This window comes from Nestor notabilis, unplaced genomic scaffold, assembly GCF_000696875.1.
Source record: "Nestor notabilis isolate BGI_N333 unplaced genomic scaffold, ASM69687v1 scaffold9864, whole genome shotgun sequence".
Taxonomy (NCBI): Eukaryota; Metazoa; Chordata; class Aves; order Psittaciformes; family Psittacidae; genus Nestor; species Nestor notabilis.
Genome location: NW_009926085.1, coordinates 40667 through 60700, shown reverse-complemented (window position 1 = coordinate 60700; position 20034 = coordinate 40667). Strand labels below are relative to the sequence as shown.

General features: G+C 39.8%; 1 protein-coding gene across 1 annotated transcript in view; it reads right to left on the bottom strand.

The window, feature by feature from the left end:
• SORBS1 (sorbin and SH3 domain containing 1) overlaps nt 1-20034 on the bottom strand; it is a 65664-nt gene that overhangs the window by 22910 nt on the left and 22720 nt on the right. Inside the window, 12 exon segments of the mRNA XM_010013366.1 lie at nt 2816-2865; nt 4207-4308; nt 4889-4954; nt 8550-8633; nt 11109-11223; nt 12370-12499; nt 12612-12659; nt 16586-16648; nt 16985-17059; nt 18181-18244; nt 19037-19138; nt 19140-19213. Of these exon segments, the coding sequence (XP_010011668.1) occupies nt 2816-2865; nt 4207-4308; nt 4889-4954; nt 8550-8633; nt 11109-11223; nt 12370-12499; nt 12612-12659; nt 16586-16648; nt 16985-17059; nt 18181-18244; nt 19037-19138; nt 19140-19213 (973 nt within the window).

Below are 20034 nucleotides of genomic sequence, written 5' to 3'. Positions count from 1 at the left end.
ACAACATTTCGATAACGTTCTAGATTTGGCACTACCATAGCATTCTCCACCTGAGGGAACTGTCCCAGCTCAGTCCCACAGAAAACAGGTGGCAGAAAAACACTCCTTTATTTCACAGATGAGACAACAGAGTCACAGAGGAGATGCACGATTTCTTTACAGACATAAATTCACTGGCTAGCTGGAAACAGAACAAACAACTTCCAGCTCCCAGCCCTCTCTCCTTAAACCCTAGCCTTGCCTGTCCCCTGCTTACAAAGCGCAGCTGCTCAGGACTTCATCCCAACCAACTCAGCTTCCCAGTTAACACTATAGTTCAAGACTCCCAGAGCAACTTCTGAATCCCACTGGTAGGGGAACTATGCAGAGAAGAAACAGTGTGGGGCTACAGACACCACTGTTTTAAATATCAAGGAAATTCCCAGATGTACAGAGTTCTACTCAGCTTTTCCTCAGGCATCCACTACAGGAATGAAAAAACCTGGACTCTGGGTCTACCATGCAAATATATAAGCAAAATGCTGTTAAAATGAGTACAATTTTAATTTCTTTGGCTTTTAAGAACTGAACATTCATTACAAATCCCTTTCCTCAGACAGGAATCTGAGCACAAGCATGCCCCTACATCTGATTTCTAGATTTCATTCTAAAAAAATAATCAACAATGCCATGGTATAAATGGCCTTTCCAGGTACAAAAGACCGAGCAATTAGGCAGACAGTGTTTTTCTAAAAGCTAAACTCATCTGATAGCAGTTTTAGCGCTGAACTGGGCTCTTCAGAATCAGATGCAGTTTTACACAAAGCTATTCTGGGGCCAAAGCATGACTGCTGGAAAGTTTGAAAAAATAAAGTATGGCATTTGCCAATTCATGGAAACATTTTGAAAGCCGGTGAACATTGTGATGTCCAGGAGTGATTCAAATTTATGTAAGTGTGGAAACGCTTGTGGTTATGCCTGCTCGTTGTGGGTAGATTTATACATGCATCTGTTTATTTTGGATAGACACTGTACTTATGGGGAAAGAGAAAGATTTCAAATACATCAGAGGACTGGCTATGGAGGTGGAATTACACAGTGTCTGGATCACAAAGAAGATTTTACTTTCTGGACAAGGAAAACCAGGTCATACGCAGTCTCATAGATTGCTTTCTGGAGTAAAAGCTCATGAAAACCACCACAAAAGAGAAAGGGAATACTGTCAGTTTTTCAACCTAGGCAATGCTCAAACAGACCGATAGCTACACAGCAGTTGTGTTTACAGGGGTTATCCAAGTGCTTCTCTTTGTCAGGTTCCCTGACAAGAAAGCCCTGCCAGTTGCTGCGGGGAATAATGACTGCCCTGAAGTTCCTCACCTGGGAAGTAAAAGCATTTTAGCCTAGTTGTTAAAAACCGAAGAGTTAAAACAATCCACCTTTCAGCATACACCTGGGGGAGAGAAAAGGCCTTTGGCAGAGTTCCTTTACCAGTTGCTCCCTTATTAGGGCCAAAGCAGGCTGCCACATCAGAATCAGATAAACAGAGGGAAGAGCAACACTGCAAAAAAAGACAATAAACTCCAGGTATCTTTTCTCCCCACTCTCTAAAGACAGGGCAGGGAAGAATGTGCAACTCACACACCAGGCCTCACTATTTTGTCCCATTCCTAGACTATTATTTCACTGGCTCAGGTACTGGCATGCCTGTGTACTTTGGGTGGTATCAGAAAGGGCACAGACAGTGCTGCTGTGGGTGGAAACCTTACCAGTCCTTTGGCAAATATAAGCTTTTTATGCTAATCTCTGAGATTTAAATTTATCTTATAGTTCTCTCTCTACCAAAACAGAACTAAACAGTCATAGGAGCAAACAACATAATACAGCGGTGTGTGAGTTTCCCAGCACAATGAGCACAAACAGAAGGCAAGAGAGTTCAAAGTGCAAGAGACCTCTAAGGCAGTCCCAGAGAGGTGGCGAACACATGTGATATTAATGAGTGTCTGAAAAAGAACATTCCTTTCCTAACAACCATCCATGTAGAGGGGATCTCTATGCCTACAGACAATATTAAGCATCCAGTCCAATTACAAGGAGCAGCTCCCAGTAGGAGCTGGCTCCATGGCTCAAGTAACTTAGTACAGCTTGAGTAACTCAGCACAACTCAGCATCCTTATCTGGATGTGTTCTTTGTGTGTGCGTTCCTCTTTTAAAACAAACCAGCTCCATACGCAACGAATTTAGACAGAGTTTACTGTTTATTTGGTATTCCTCCAGAAAAGCAAAGCCACATTAGAACTTTAGAAATCTAATTTAGATCTTTTTTTTCTATAGAGAAAAATCACTATTACCACTGTTCCCCTCCTGGAAGCTGGAAAACTATTGCCTTCCATCAACAGTATCCTTTTGATCTGGTGCATGTAACTGGGAACATCTAACAGGAGCCAATCTATCATACATGTGTATCAGAAAAAAATTTTCTTTATTCCACACAATGAAGTTACTTGCACGAAGTTACAATCAATTGGCAAACTTCATGATGGAGATTAAAAAAGCCAAACAACAACAAAAACAGACCTTAAAGTCATTGTCTACCACAAACAGCAATTCTTACCTAGACAATAAAACCACTCACGTAATTACTTCAAAATTCATTCAAGATCAAACAGCAGATACTGTACCTGGACTCATCTAAAGCACCTGTATAATTCTCATGGTTCACACATTTGTCTATATCCACCACCAAAAAATAAAGCCAACCCATTTCCAACACCCAAAACCCTGTCCTACGTGCCCTCCGATGGTAAAAGAGACATCAAAAAGCAATTGGAAAACTTACTAGGAAGAATGGTCTGTGGAAGTTTCCAGAGGAGTGACACCTGCTGTATTCTGCAAAAGTCCAAACAAAGGAGTCACTGACACATACTTACACATAAGGAGAAAGAAAAAGGCTTGCATAAGTAATTTCCCATCTATTGCTTGAATATTAGACTTTAGAAGACATTGAGGTGTAAGTCTAAATGCAATTTAAGCTGTCAATGTCTTTGCAGAAAAGTGAGTTCCTTCAGGGCAGTGACAGGTTTTTAGCACAGCCAATGCCTTTTCACAGAGCCTATTCTTTGTCTGCAAATGAGTCATTGTGAATAAAGCCAAAAGCAAGAAGAGATAACCAGCTGGGCCATGACCAGGAGACACATGCTCATAATTATTTCCCCAAGCTTTTTCCCCAACCAGTCACTGCCCGCCTTTGCTTTAAAGGTATATTACATTTCTGCAGTAAAACATTCCCCAGCATTCAAAAAATAGTATCAAAGCACTAACAAGTAAAGCAATGTTTCAGTTCAGTTTCCTTACTTAAGAGAAGCAACACCAGCTGCACAGGTTCAATAGCAAAAGCCAGTTCTCATCCGCTTGCTTTAAATCCATCTAACACTTCCTAGGTACATTATTTAAAAAATTGAAGGCAATTTTAGAAGAAATACTCTATCTTGGTAACTATCTGAGAATTCCTATCTAGACAGAAAAAGCAAATCTTGGGTGTGAAAAAGCAGCTTGTTCAGGTCCTGGTGAAATGCCGCAGCTTCAAAAAAAAAAAAAAAAAATCAACCACGACAGAATAAAATAGAAGAAATGGCGTGTTACCAAATTAATCTATTACTTCACGGTTCGGGTCCTGCAGACCCTCAAAACAGCAGCAGCAGCTGACCTGCCCTAGAAGGCCATGGCAAGGTGCAGCATAAGAAAAATTGTGTAAGATCTCTTGGAAATATCCAAATCGTGGGTAGGCATGAGCTTCTAGCAGAGAGCAGGGCTTGTATGAAGGGAGGGTAGATGGCAACACGCTTGAAAGGCACAAGATGATGACGTGATGCCAACCAAGAATTTTAAGCTGATTGCTGCTGCCTATTCATGTGAAAAATAGGGGTTTTTTTGCAGACACTGAACTCAAAATCCTAAAGGGGGATGTGGGGGGAGGGAGGGGTTGGGCAGCTGAAAGGGAGTGTGAGATAGAGGAAATCACTGCAGATGTATCTGTATCTGAAATGGATTTCAAGCCGGATTCTCAGCATCACGTTCTATTATTTCTGACAGCAACACAGCAAGCCATGCAGTCAGAAGGGTCAGAACCATTATTTATCCCAACCTCATTTAATAATCATCCAGCAGTGAATAGATTAGAGCAGAGAGTTTGGAAACAGGGATTGGCAGCATGAAAAGAATAGGAAATACCTTCTGTGGCTTTTTATGTGGCGCTTTATAAAGCTTCTCCATTTTTTCTAAATCTGCCTCTAACTCAGTCTGGTAGAGGTAGAGGTCTTTTTCTAGATCAGTCTGGTTAAAGAAGGAGAAGAAGAATGGGAAAATAATGCTTAGGGTTAGGGGAAACCAAAGGAATGTTAATTAAAAAAAAAAAAGGCGAGCCTTTTAATCAAAAAAAGACAAAGATGGTTTGGACAATACAGAGAAATTCACTAGTAATTAATCATGTTTCAATCATTACAGAGGAAATAGTTTTAGGCATTTAACACTGAAAATTAAGAGATGCACAGGCCTGATAGAATCTAATTCTACAAACCACAAAGTTATAAAACCCACCTGTAAAAAAAAATAAAAATAAAAAAAATACTGTAACAATATGCAATATGCTGTTAGTATCATTATCATTGCAAGTCAAGATAGCAAAACCACCACTCTAAATTAAGGCTGATTATGCTTTAAGAATTGTTTATTAAATCAATTTACTAGCTACTTAATTGTTAGGCTAATGAGCTCAAGCCCAATCAAAACAAATCACTCACAAGCACACAAACCCAAGCAATGCTACAAAAAAAAAATTAAAAAAAAAGAAAACCACATACACACACACATACGCACTAGATGCTGTAGTACAACGTACGTGAGACACAATTACCTTTCTATCCTCTCTAGTAAGGATAGAGCAATCTCCAGGAGTATAATCCCAAATCTTTTTTGGAGGCTGATGGAAAGCAGAGGAAGGAAATGAGGAAATGAAGATAAGGAAAGACATCACAAGAGAATATGGAAACTGGATTAGAACAGAGAGGGAATACAACAGGGGATTTGCATCAACACAGAAAAGAAATTAAAAAAAAAACCCCAAACACAACAGAGAAAGAGAGATAGAAAGAGGGATAAATCTGGTATAGCACAAGTATCAAGAAACCATGGGAGGCAAAAGGGAGCATACATGCAGTCTGGGAGGGGCTGTTTACAGTAGTGTTTGAGGACATTTTTATTTTTTGCAAGGTGCTCTAAGGGATTTTGGACTGTCACAATTGGTGGTTAAAGCATTCTTAGCACAAAAAACAAACAAAATGGGGGGGAGGTTGAAAAGGGGGAAACACAGAGTCATAAAAAGCATGTTTTGCTCATTCTTCTTTTCAAAAGGAAAGGGTAAAACAAGGGCCTTTGATAAAGGGAGGATCTTCCCTCCACACACCAGATTATGAATACATACCAGGTGAACAAATGGCTGAATTTCCAGTGGTGGCATTGTGGGGCAATGAGAATGCAGAATTGTTATTCTTTATTTCACTCGTTTGAGGGTTTGCTTGTGGGGGATTTTGGTGGAAAGAGGAGGACATGTTGAAGATTGAGAACTAGTTATTTAAAATTAATTCTATAGGTGAAGGCACCAATTTCCAAATAGGATTTTCCTGTTTGGATGCACAAGTAAATACTCAGAGTGAAAGACCTTTGTCCTGACACTCCTATCCAAATGCCATGCTAATACCTTTGTTTCACCAGACATGCACCTCTCACTAATATGCTTAAAAAGACTTTATTCTTACTTTGTGAAATCAGAATACATTTGCTGTTTCCAAACAAAAATAACCTGTTGGCTGGCATTTGGACAGCCATTGTGTGGATGCAAACACTAAATACCTATTTCTTATCCATTAATTCGCAACTGCAAAGATTTAGGTCTAAGATTTGGAGCAAGGAACTGAAGGGAAGGAGGTAAGAAGGCAGGATATGCACCCCTTTTTCCAGCTCCTTGCTTCTCCATTTATAGCAAAGAGCTTACTCAGTGCTGTCTCAGGAAGGGCTGGGAGAAAGTCCGTGTGTGTGTGATGCCACAATCACAGCAGATGACAACCAAGCTCTAGATTGACTGAATGTCAAGTTTTGTAGATGGGCTCCATGGAGCTGCAGAGCCATGGAAGAAGTGTGTGGGGATTTGGTCCCAGGAGCACAACGAAAAGGCATCCATTCTGCAGAGACTGATCTACCTGTCTGTAGGATATGCACACGCATATCCACGGAGCTGCCCAGAAATGCACTGGGGATGTTGGTCCAAGAAAGCATTGCTTCAGCTGCCCTAAAAAGCACATGTGCTTTCCTCAGTGGGAAAAGCCCCATCCGGGGCATTCGGTGTCTTTGGAGAGCAACACCCACAGGCTCACTTTTACATGAATCCTTTTACTGAGGATACATGTTTCCCACCCATGTCACATGGCTGCAAATAAAGTCAGAAAGCCAGGGGAAACCATGCCTGTAGAAGTACACCTTATCTCCAGCACTGGGAAAAAAGCTGGAACAAATAGAATCTTTGAAAATCCCAGGTGCTAGCAAATGTCAGTTTAAACTCTCTGGTTAGGCATGAGACTTAGTTACTAGCCAGTCACAAAAATCTGGTCCTCTCCTGAACAGAGTGAGCAAAACTTGAAAAAGCATGCTCCTTTGGCTGTGGTAATGAAGCCAAGCGGGAGCTTTGCTAGCTATAGAAGTCTGAGATGGCATCCTCAATTCAACTGCCTGATGCCAAAGCATTATGTACAGAGTACCACATTCAGGGCTAGCTTAGCAATCAGGCGTATGGTTGCATGGCTTTGGAGTTAGGGCAAGTTGACATGGAATATTATGATGGATTGTTGGTGTAGCCTGAGATGCCCTCTTCTGAAGCAAGGCCAAGTCTGCATAACTAAAAGCATGAATGCACGCTTCTAGAGGAACAGATATACCCTCTCTCCTAGAAAGGCCCAAGGGGATAAATATTCTCTTTTCTCTGACATGTCTTCCATCAACTTACATTAACTTGAAGGATCATGGAGACGACAAACATTCATTAATTTCAAGAGCACAGGGCTATTAATTACACAGCAGCAAAGACAATCAGGTTTCTTCTCACTTTGTGGAAATCTTAAACTGTGACAACTTGTGAAGAGTTAAATCCTTACATCACTTAAAAGCCTCGGTGAGGTGGGTTTTACCTAACTTCTACTGCCTAAAAGTTAGGGGGTTTCATTTCAAACACTGTTGAAGCTCATTCTTTGGCTTAGGATAGAAGGTTCATAGCTATAATACATAGTTTTCTATGACAAAATAGACTACCATACAGTCACTATACATGTTTGTTTTTCAGCAAAAATTACACTATTTCTATAATGTGATCAGACTGGGCACCCAACCTCAGGCAACCACAGCCTGTGCAAAGAAATTTTGCCATTTCCATGAGAACGAAGGCTAGATTTAAAGAAAACCTGTTCTCTGGTGTCCATGTGCAGTTGCAAGCACTGAACTTTAAAACGTAATTCTGTTTTCCTGTACATGCAGGGAAATCTCAGTAGCACTCAACAATGGTGTGCGTGGGCAATTCACAACTGACCTCCAGGAGAAAGGAGAAACAACCACTATACTTGAGTAGATGTAAGAGGCTGCTACTGACCCTTTGGTGCAGTAAGAGTAGCTTATTAAGCAGTATTTAATAATGAAGTTAACAGTGTTTAACCAGCAAGAACCAAGCCAGAAAATGCTTTAAAGTCGCATTTTTTTCCAGTAGCCATGACCACTGTTGTGTTCTCTCCATCAAAATGCCCTTTGTCCTATTGAATAATTAAGCTTTGCTTCATCTTTTCCAGAGTGGGAAATCAATGCTTTTTTTTTTTTCCTTTTTCCTTTCCCCACACATAGCAACACATTTGTAAAGAAAGCACACTGTTCTCAAGACTCCTTTGGTTTCAGGAAGTAGCAAGGGCTATTCAACACAGACTGATGCACCCCATTTAGGTAAGCTACATGCATTAGGAAATGAGCAGGAAACAGGGTCATGATCTGTTTATGGATAGCTGGAAATTACCGACCTACAGTTTACAAGCCAAGGCCAGGAATAAACGAGCGATTCTCCTTGACTTAAAGCCACCTATCAGACATCCAATATCTTGCCAGGCAGAGGGAGACTAACGGCTTGAATTAGGCCTTTCAGTAATGAGAACAAGGCATTACTTCTACATATTAACAACAAAAATGCAGTTTGAACTATGGTGTGTGAAAAAATACTGTCTTGTTGATACACATGTCTGGAAGGTGGGGAATTCTGTACATGACAAAAACACTTAAAGTGGTCACAGAACAGCTGCTTTGCATCAGGACCAGGATGATGTTATGAACAATCACTTTTTTAAATGAGTGAGGCAACTGTTCTAGGTTTAAGGCCTAGCAAAGGAATGTGACAATCATTAAAAAAAGGAGGGAAGGGGGGGTCAAAAAAAAAAAAAAAAAAAAAAAAATGGCAGGTTGACTTCATTGGTCACCGCAACTATCAAACTTACCGGTTTCCCAAACTCCAATTCCGAAAAGAATTTATACCAAGGTTCATTCTTTAAATCTATCTCTTCTGGGCTTATATCCCGAGTCTAAAGGAGTTGGTGATAGGGGAATGGAAGAAAGAGAAGGATAACATTATGCAAAGAATACACAGAAAGGGACTGTTAGAGATGCAGATTCCATGGTTCCCATTCTAAAATGTAGATATTTCACCTTATAATTTGGAATTTCCGTAGCATCTCTCTTACAAAGGCCATGAACTGCTTTGCAAACATCAGTTAAGCGTAACGGCTTCATTGTGAGCAAGATGAATATGAATGAATTACATTTTACAGATCAGGAGACCTACACAGAGAGAGATTATGCTGCTTGCCCAGAGCCGCAGGGAGACTCAGTGGAAGAGCTGGGAATCAACCAGTCCCTCAGTCCTACTGCCAGACACTCCACTGAGTCCAAAGTTGCATGTACTTAGAAATTTTTTTTTTGATCTTCATTTGGTTAAAAATAGAGATTCAGTAAGACCTGAATCAAATACTGCATCTTTAACAGCACATGAGTATGTGAGAAACCCTGTTCTATACACTGCAAACAGAGTGAAAGGTGGTTTTCTGAATCAAAGGAGACAAGTCAGAGAGAGTGCATCCTTGAAAGATCTCTGAAGGGATGGATAGAGCGACAATATTACTTGTTTCTTCACAAATAAATGTTAGAGAATCAGACAAAACCACAACAAAGGAAAAATCAAACAGGACAGAAAACAGTGCAGTTGAAAAGTAAGTTCCCTTTTGTTTGTAGAATCTGTTTTAGTGAAACAAAAAAAAGTTGAAATAGTTGTAGCTGTTTAAAAATATTACTGGTGAGATAAGAGAATAAAGTCCATTGCTGAGGGTTATGAGGTGCCACCCTCATAAACACATCTAGCGAACTCTTGCATTTCAGAGTACCTAGTCTTAGACATAATGGATCTCTGTGCATTAAAAATATAAATACATTATATCTGATATGCCAGTGTGATTCCAAGTGCTCTATCACAACAAGCGATGAGCCACACACATCCACAGAGAGCCAACACAAAGTATCTTGATGCAAATCATCCTGTGATGGGGTTACTGAGACAGTGGGGAGTTCCCAACAGTGCTGGGCTTTGCAAGGTGTCCCAGACTGACACAGCCATTAGACATCACAACAAATGCTCCAGGACAAGAGCTCATGAGTGATCTGAAAGAGGGGCAATGCTTCAATATGAAAAATAAATCATTATATCTTGTTTGATCTCCAATGGCCTAAGGAATATTTGACTATTTCTTAAAGGCACAACAGAAGCAATGCCTCCATTTTCTTGATTGTACTCCAACTAGAAGTACTCATCTTGTTATATAACTGCCTTTACATGGAAAGAAAGCCCACTGACATCAATGGGAGGCTCTTCATTGCTCTGAAGTGGTTTTGAATCCATGTCATGCATGTGACTGCCAGAAGATATCACAAATCTCCTGCAACCTCCTTGAAAGATCTAGTTGCTAACCTCTATATTAGTGTTGTATTTAATGAGACTGACAGAGACCATGAAGCCACTTCTTCAGGACCTCCTTTCTTCTGTGATCTATGGCTTGAAATTAAAGCTCAAAAAATAACATTGGAAGTAATACATTCTTCTTGTCTTTGATGATCTTTGTACAATTTTTCTCAATTATGCTGATGATAGTCCTTCAAATTAACACCGACATAGAACAATTGTATCTTTCTGTACCATTTCTAGCACTTACACAATTATACCATTGAAGGACACCTTGACTGAGCTGTGGTGACTTACACAGGACTGGCTTAGGAGGTTAGCATTACCTCTCTGCCCTGCCCCTTGCCAAGTGTTCTCAGCCAAGCCTGCAGAATGAGACTTTTGTATGTCCCCTAGCTGTCACAATTCACAGCAGTACTTACTGATTCAAACTGAAACTGGTAACAGCTCACTTAGTACTCCAGGTTACACACCGGCATAGCTGGGGAGCCAGCTCACATTCAGTTTTGCCACCTCTGACATAGAAGTGGTGAGACCAGCAGCCCTAGGGAGGATGGCCATGTCGTAACGCACCTCAGAGGCATTCCCTGAGGTACATTATACGCACTCTAAAAATCAGGCATTTGGTGTTCAAAGCATCAGAGGAACGTAGAAACTGAACCAGCCTGCTTTGTTGCATAATGCATTCAATCCTCCTGCATCAACTAATACTGTGCTCTAGAAAAAGCACAGCTGGCAGAACAGCTGCTGAACAGGTCACAGTGTCAAACATGGATTAAAAACTAGGGTTAGTGATCCATACTTAACACAGAAAACAACATGTCGAAAAGGAAAGAAGCCTCTCAATCCCCCTGGATCTTTCTTTAAAGAGAACTAAGATGTTAGGAAGTTATGCAAAACACTTTTCAAAACAAAATATACAGGTAATATATCATGAGCACTGCAATGTCAGCATAAGGAATCCTACCCAAATGGAACCGGACAAGCACTTGAGGAGTATTTTACAATCACAGGGTAAAGGCACAAACTAGGATAAAAGAAATATTACCATCTTTTCATTGTTCAGAACCGAAGACTTTCCTGGCTGGTAGTCATAAATGCTTCTGGGCTCTGCACGGTATTTTCTGGTGTCCACCTTCTTGTCTGGAGGCTCCCAGTCAGTCCTGAGGAAAGAAAGATCAATTAACCCAAAACACTGTGGCTTCCATGGAGATAAGCACTTCTATTTGACAGGCGCCTTTCCCTGTTAATCATAGTTAAACAGGGTATTTGTTTTGATGTAGGAAAGAAGCCTGCTGCAAAATGAATAGTTCAGATAGGGCTCCAGTTTTTATCTATAGCAGTTTGATATAGCTCAGCTGCTGACATTGTTGGAGCAGAGGGAGTTTTTTGCAAGTACTTTCACACTAGCACAGTTCAGACAGCAGTAGTCACAAAGTATTCAGGGTCCATATCCTACAATGTTTAGCTCCTCTAAGAAGGAATATAGAAAAGGATAATAGGAATAGGGACTATAACGAAGGATAAGGAAGGAATAAAGGAATATAGGATAACAGGAAGCACTAATTATTGCAATCTTTTCACTTGCAAGAGTTTTCTCAGAGGGCCAATGCAGTATGATTTCAATTCCTGCATAAGAAAGACACGTTTTATCAACAGGCACTGTCTCCTGATCCAGAGGCCCGAGATGTTCACTGAATTAGCAATCTCAAACTATGGCATTGTTCATTTTAGGCAGCAATTTTCTTTAAGTGAAAAGCATTAAGAGCGTGTGGAATTTGGTGAGGGGGAAAAAAGATCAGAAGACAGAAAACAAATATCAGAAATGACACTACCACCAAGAACCTACTTCTAATAAAGTTCATATGAGTGGGACTCCTCAAAAATGGAAAATGTAACAAAACTTTTACCAAGGCTCAACATAAATCCAAGTTTTACTTCTCCACAATTATTGCTACTCGCTTGTATTCTAAGTTGCCTTTACAGTGTCACACTGAGCCAAGAGTTTCCACTGTGCCTCTGTGGTAGGCACTGTATAGGCATAACACCCATGGAAGCACTCCTCACCCAGGCAAGAAACTACGCAACAGACTGTGTGATGCCTGGCAAAAAATAAGACAGACAAAATGGGGGATTAGGATGTGATGATGAAGGAGTTCACTGCTAGGTAGTAGAAGAATCCAAGACAAAACTACATCTCTGTTTCCCAAAAAAAAGTTTAAATGGAGTTGTGGACCTAAAGCTTCCACCTTTGTTCCCTTCCCATTCACAGCTCTCAGAGATTCTTCCAGTACTGAAGTTCAGGTCACCTTTCTGGGCTTGATTTCAACGACGAAGTACGGTTTGGCAGTGGCAAAGTAGCAGACCTCTTAACAACCTTCTCTGAATCAATATTGTCCATCTCACTCTTGGAGCGGGGAACTGAAAGCTGAGTTCTGCCTGCAGGATGACAAATATTCAAACATTGGTGGACTGGATAAGAGTCAAATAAATACATGCTTTACATGTCCTTTCTATTTGACAGATTACACAAGAAATGAGAATAACTTACTGTCCTCAGAATAGGAATAACGAGGAGAGTATGAATCAGAATCTTCATCTGAAAGACACAAGCATTTTGCAAGTGAGCTGAAAAAGCCCCAAAGAAGCAGAGACCCTTCTCATTTCTTCTACTAAAATACTGGTCATAATTTGAGTGATATGTCCAATACTTACCACAGGAAGAGGATCCTAAAAAAGAAAATCTCAGTGAGGTTTAAACTGCATTTAAATGTAATTCCTAGATTAGATATAAATATGAATTATTACTTACACTAATACCTTTTTCCAGGCTCTCAAAGCACTTTAGAAAATAATGACTTTTTATCACAAAACTCTACAGCAAGTCTTATTAGATCCACTTTATCAAAAGCTGAAAGGTAAATAGAGGATCTAAAAGCCATAGTATATGCCAAAAAAAATTAATTATGTGCTAGACATAGTAAAGAACTGAGGAGTCCTGCTCCCAATCACATACGATAATCACTGGGACATCTTCGTTGTATTAACTTATACACCAAGTTGAAGTATGTTCACTGACTCAGATTATTTTTTAAGCACAGATAATACTCCTGGCATGAGACACATATATATTTGCACCAAGAGACTGTCCTTGTTCTGAAGACCTTACTTTTTAAATAGGAAAGACATGTCTATAGCATGAAATAGAGATATTCAAGCAGCTCTAAAAGAGCTAGCAATGACATTAGCGTAACAGTGGTGCAGTCTGGTCCCCAGCTGAACTACCTTCTTTCTTTGACAGTGAAAGTACTACACTGCATCAACACAGCAATGTCATTCCCAGAACACAACTGTCACCTTGGGCCATGGAACCACAAACTATCTTATTCAAAGGTAACACGGTACTGTAGTGCACAAGGCAGATGTGCCCAAAAAGAAGGCAGGAGGATGGCGGCATTACCACCCCCCACTTTATAGGTGACGGACAGAGAGACTTTGACTTGATCAAAAACCTGGCAATATCTTTCCACCATCTTCAACAGGCTTTAGAATGAATCCTCAATGAATTGGAAGTAGTTGCAAGGGAAGCTGGGATCAGACCTGGAAATTGGAGCCACAGGCCCATCACCTTTCCATGCTGAGGAGGGTTCAAACTTGCAGGGATGTGTATGTGAGACATCTACAGGACTTCCAAGGCAAAATGCAGGAAACTACAATGCAATGACTGCAAGCACTGTGAACAAAGGTATTACCAATACTTTTGTGAAGAAACCTCTAAAAGTGAGAGATTCAGAGGGAGAGAGACAGAAAGAGAGAAACAAAATAGATGGAGCCAGAATAAGCTAGATAAGAAATGAACATACTAAAAAACTTCTGTGAATTTAGTGATGCCGATCAACAGACTGAAACAATTTCCAGATATTCTCTCAAGAAGGACAACAATAAGCTGCTACAGCCACTCTTATCTGCTGGAAAAAACAATCTAGCTAAAACAGCTGACCTGAAATTGCACTCAAGCCTTAATCAAGCCTTTCAGGAAGGCTCAAATAAGTCCTAACTTTTAGCATCTCTCTTGGTGAATGAATTAGAAGGTTTAAGTTCCAAACAGATGGTTATTGACTCTGGTGTGCTTATCATAACCTTCAGATTAAAAAAAAGTGAAGGTCAATTTTCAGGCCAATTCCAATATTTTAAACCTAGGACAGAAAACAAATATTTATTTGCTGTTATTACACAGAATTGTTCAAAAAATTCACTGGTATTCCTATATAAAAGTTTTGTTTATTCAGACAGCAAACTACTTGGTAAATCACAAAACTCTTGTACCTGCAAATAGAGATGAACAAATGTCTAAAACTATCTTCACAGCCATTCACCTCTCTTAGTCCTTTTTTGTGCAGGTGATCAATGAAAATATTGATTTACATGAAGAGAAATATCAATATTTATTATAGGTCATAATTCAGACAGGAAAATCACACAATGAAAAATTCACTTAAGTGCTATTTTCCAGTTGCTAGCATTCAAATATCTACATTAATATGGAAAACATTTAAGTTTTGTCTTCAAGTATCTTATAAAGAAGAGTGTCTACATTCTTCCCTTTTCATAGCAAGGACTACTGGCACACAGAAATCAGGAATGATTTGATAAAGATTAAAGAATGAATCAGAAATGGGCAGTATTTCTCAGAGCTGCATTCTATCTATGGGACCCTCCCCTTAATGGAGTAGATATCACCAGTTTGTAATGTCAAAATCTGATTGCTATAACAAGAAGAGACTGTTCCCCTGTAGTTCCTTGAGAATCTGCAGGTGGTTGCTTTTGGTTTATGCTTTTTTTTTCCCATGGGTTGGCCATATTTTCTATGTTTCTAGAGAGACTGTAATTATTTTAGAGGACAGCCTAAATTCTGATGTTTCTAGGAGATCCTATGCATCAGTCCAAAGCAAAAAACCACTGATTATATGGAACTGAGGCTTCAGCCCATCTCTGTATAAACACTTTACCACTGAGTATATAAGTCTGAAATGTTTCCTAAGCATGAAACATGCACTCCAACCCATCAGATATTCTGGATTCCTTATGTAGGAAAGAATCCAAGCAAACGTTAGAGAAATATTTCCTAACATATTGAGAATAAAACCCGAGTGCTTGGTCCAAGAAAATTGAACTACCTAAGCCAGCACATTACTTTCATATGCACATTTATAAGTGTACAGGGGACAGTACACCAGACTCTCAATATGTTATCATTGGTTTTGCAAACTGTTATTTCAGAAAAGAGCAAAATGGATCTCTGTAGAAGTCCATTATCAATTAGTTACTGAGACTCTTTGTTTCTCTCTCATCCATACTTGCATACCATTCTACCAACAGAAAATACTTTACACTGCATTATGATTTGCAAGACAGGACTCTTCACCTACAGGTTACACCAAGAAATAAGCAAGTACCTTAGATACCTGAGTGACACTTGTCCACATCTATTTTAACCGTGACATGCTCCTTACATCTCCTAGTCTTCTTAGAGCATTTCAGTTAGAACCCATATTGTATGCTTTCTTCTTATGCAGTACCCACCAGATGTTTAATATAAACATCGAATGAAATGGTTAATAGTCTCACCAGGGTTGGCTTGAGGCACAGGCTAAGTAGGCAAGTTCCTAAATTGCAGGATCTAAAGTGACACCAAAGTGCCACCAAGTCAACAATGTTGTCACCAAAAAAAAATTCCCAATCAGTAAATTTTCACATGCCCAATGCCTGCAGCAGATTCCAGTGTTTCTCATATATGTGTTTTCATGCATACACACACAGTACACAACTATCACTGCAAGACGCTATTTCACCATCCCTGAAACATGACTACAAAGGATTCTTGTTCGTACATGTAGTTTAAAGGAACCTGCTGAGTACATGAAGAGGATCAGGTAAAGACAATGTATATTTGCAAGATGCACTGATGAGACTATTAAACTCTGTCCTTGCCTAGATATGCCAAGTGCACTTAAGGCCAGCCCTGAACCTATGTTACCAAGTTATGTGTATTTTAAATGATTACATTGAGGGACTGACTCAAAACCCACTGAAGCAAGCAGCCTTTTTACCAATAGACTTCATTGGCGTTCTGGGTCTGGCCCTAACACAGTGTTAGTATTCAAAACCAGAAGTCAATAATTAAAGAAATGTATTGATCTGAAAGGGGGTAGGAGAAATCTCAGTTAAACCACATCTTTACGTGTAAGTCAACATTTTAGGCATGTTAAATAATCACTGCACGCACATGGCTGCATACAACTGATAAGCGCATAAAACCAAGCAAACCCCAAGTAGCATTAGTCAAATACTAGTTACAAAGCCAGAGGAGCACTGCAAAGCCAAAAAGGCAGTCAAGGCAATGCTTAGAGTGCAGCAAATCATTAAGAGGCAGCATAATGCTCAGCAACCAGAAAAAAACTCCAGGAAGAAAATAAATGGGTAAGGCAGCATTTGTGCAGAAAAATATATATGGTCCTTTATTACCTTCAGAGATAGGACTAGGAGTAGACGCAGGAAACTGGTATGTAGGAGAATAAGGATTGTCTTCTGCAGCAGAGAAAAGCAGTGGATTTTAAAGCTATCCACAGTAAAGTGGAGGTTCTGCTTCATCCCCCAATTTTCTGTCACCGTATGATTTTATTGCCTACTTTAACAATACTAGAGTAAATGGCATCATGCTTTAAAAAAAAGATTAATGGATTAGCAAAGATTTTGTTATTTTATGCATCACACAAGATGGTATAGTGGGCATAACTGCATTTCCAACCAGTGTAATACATGGGTAACAGAAATCTAGAACCTGCATCTAGTCACTATTAGGGTGCTATAGTACAGTTAACTCAAAGCACAAGACAACAGATACTCTGACTAAACTTCTGGTACCTTCAGTTTTTTGCTGGATTTCAGGAAGTTCAGGAAATATGTAGGTAGGGCAATAAGGGTTTTCTTCAGAAGTGTCTAAGGAGAGGAACGTGATTTGCAAAAAAGAACAGAGAGGACAGATTTAAAGGGGAAGAAGGGCGAGACAAGAATCCATACAAGCTGGCTGCAGAACAGTCTCTCCCATGCTGGTGTTCTAGCATGACACAACCTAGGTGCCTCTTTGCATATTGCTGCCTTGCATGTCTGGGCCCTGTGAGAGATTCTGGAAGCCAAGGGGGCTGAAATAATTCTCTTCCTTCTGAAGCTGAGCTTCTGAAGCTGAGCTTCTAAAGCTGAGCTGAAGAACCTCTGTTAGGAGCACGAGGATTAGGATCTCATTCGATTCGGTACAACACAGCATCAACCTATGCATAAAGCTCATCATGACAGCACCTGCAGCAGCAAATACAGCTCCAGTTTTGCATGCTCTGTGTTTTATTATATAACCATGATTCTGAACTGCATTTACCTGCATGTCAGGCTGTTCAGAGAGTAGTTTTCAAGTGCTACTGCAGCCATTTTTCACACAGAAGAAAACATGAGTGCAGCCAGTCACAGAAGTGCCCCGAAGTAGGGGATCCCCTCAGAGTACACCATTACAAAGTTTGCAAGTGCTCACCCCAATTTTAGGTTTTGAAAAGAGAAAATTTGAGGTTTTTGAAAAAAGCAGAGATCAGATTCTGAACTCACCAAATAAACAATGGAAACCTTTCCACTAGTTTCAGTGAGCTTCAAATCAAGCTTTACAGTGTAAAAATTCCTCTTTTGTACAGAGCAGTTTCAGTGATAACCTACTGTCCTTTAAAAGTGTGCGTGTGTGTGGAGGCTTAGCTGCTAAAACTGGAGTTCAGGGATCTATTTTCTTAAATATGGAGTTATCATCAACTGTCTGAACTCAATTAGTTATCTTGATTTCATGAGGGCACTGCAGTTCACCTTTCAGAACAACTCAGACCTTCCACTGGACTTCACTGTTCTCTCACCTTTGCCTTCAGAGATTTCAAATACATTGTTTGAGTTCTGTGGTGCAGAGCAAACACTAGTTAACATAAGATGTTTCATTTGATTAGCCAGTACAATTCTTTCCATAAATGAAACAAAATATTACCAAAGTGGTCTTTTAAAGTAAATAAAAAAACCCATCTGTGTTACAGTACCTCTGTTTAGCTTGTGGATCTGTTTGAACATTGTCTTGTACCAGTCCTTTGATCTGTCTGTATTCTATTGGAAAAATAAATACGCACATAATCACAACCATGAATTCTACCAGTCTTTCAAAGTTCTTATGAATCTTACAGCAATGAAAAAGGTTTACACTGCTATATGAAATTAATACTTCGAAATACAAGTGATTTCACTCAGATATATAATCTCATAGATAATGAAACTACAGGCTTCACTAAAGTTACTAATAACATACAGGCTTTGCAGGGGTTGGTTATAACCTGTGTAGAATTGTAGATTGTGTGGAAGGTTTTGCATATTAATCTGATTTGACATCTAAAAGTAGACACCTCGCCCATTTTAGTCATACATACCAATTTCTTAAATATTCAATGGACAGGTAGAAACACTTAGTGCTCAAGTCGCTCTGGACACTAGTTGTAAAAACAGGTTAATAATTCTTTTCACAATAATTCCCCTGAACACTGAATTAACTTAAACATGTCATATAAAAGAGGTATCTGCCTTTAAGATGGCTAAAAATAGGACAAAATTCTTCCTTAGCTGCTAGCTGCAAAAGAAAAGAAGAGCAGAAACCAGTATTTTCAAATACGATGAGAAGAGTGAATCAAGTTTTAATCCACATCCCCCTCCACCCCCCAAGGCAACTGAAACAGGTCATTAATAGCAAATAATAAAAATAAAAAATAATATAATAAAATACATTGGAACCAGAATTCTGTCCTCTCTTAATCTCTGCAACCTCTGGAGCTTTAGTGAATTCCCCAAGCCCTAAGGCAGGCAGAATCTGGCCCAGGTTTTGTGCATTTGTGCTCAGTGTTGTCTTACCCTCAGTGGAATGCCAATATCATCAACAGAGGTATCAGCCATGTGCTGAGGGCTCTTGACAGTGCTTCTCTTTTCCTCCATTGCTTTCTTCTCATTTGGCACTGGTCTCCTGAAGTGGCTTGTCCCGTATAAGTGCTGAACCAACTTTATCAGAAACTAGTCTGTCTGGCACTGAATCTGGAAATGACAATGAACAATTCTTATCCCAGCATTTCACCACATCACCACATTCCACTCTCTTAAGGCAAAAATCCTAGCAAGTAGTTGATGAGACAGACTGTGCCACTGCTAGTTATGGTTAACATCTGGACTGAAGGAAATCTAGCATGAAAACGTTTGATGCCAGCAAAAGTGGGCTAGCATTTCTCAGCTGTCATGTAAGACAACAGAAAATTTTCATTTCAAGGACTGTTTTTGGGTTGGTGTTTTGTGTCTTTCTGACCACGTAGTGACTCTGCAGTCTCATTCTACATCCAAAAACATCGGGGATACAGCCTCCTAGAAATCTTTTTCTGCTGGTGATTTCAATCTAACAGAGCATCCTACCAGGTAGTGGAGCACTATTCTTTAACAGCTTGCACTCACGTGCCTGACAATCCCATTCATTATAGTCCTCTTTATTACATATGATGCTTCTAATTCACCTCTGTGGCCTAACCAGAGTTTTTAAATAGTAAATACTAGTGTTGTTTAAGCATACATATGATTCCTCTTGAACATGAATCTCCATAAAGATTTGGGGAAAAAAAACTAATTGCTGCACTCAGAATTCCTTGATGCAGCACCACTGACACCCACACATAGCAGCAGGCACCACGACTACTGGCCAAGGAACCAAGGCAGCCCAGGTTGCTCTGAAGCTCTAAAATGTTCGCAACCCTTAGGTTCTGCCAATGACTTTTAATATGTAGATTTTCTGGAGAGGAAACGTATGATTTTACAGTCTGCCTCATCAAGACTTTGCCAAGTTCTATCCTTTTTACGTCACTGCATGCATT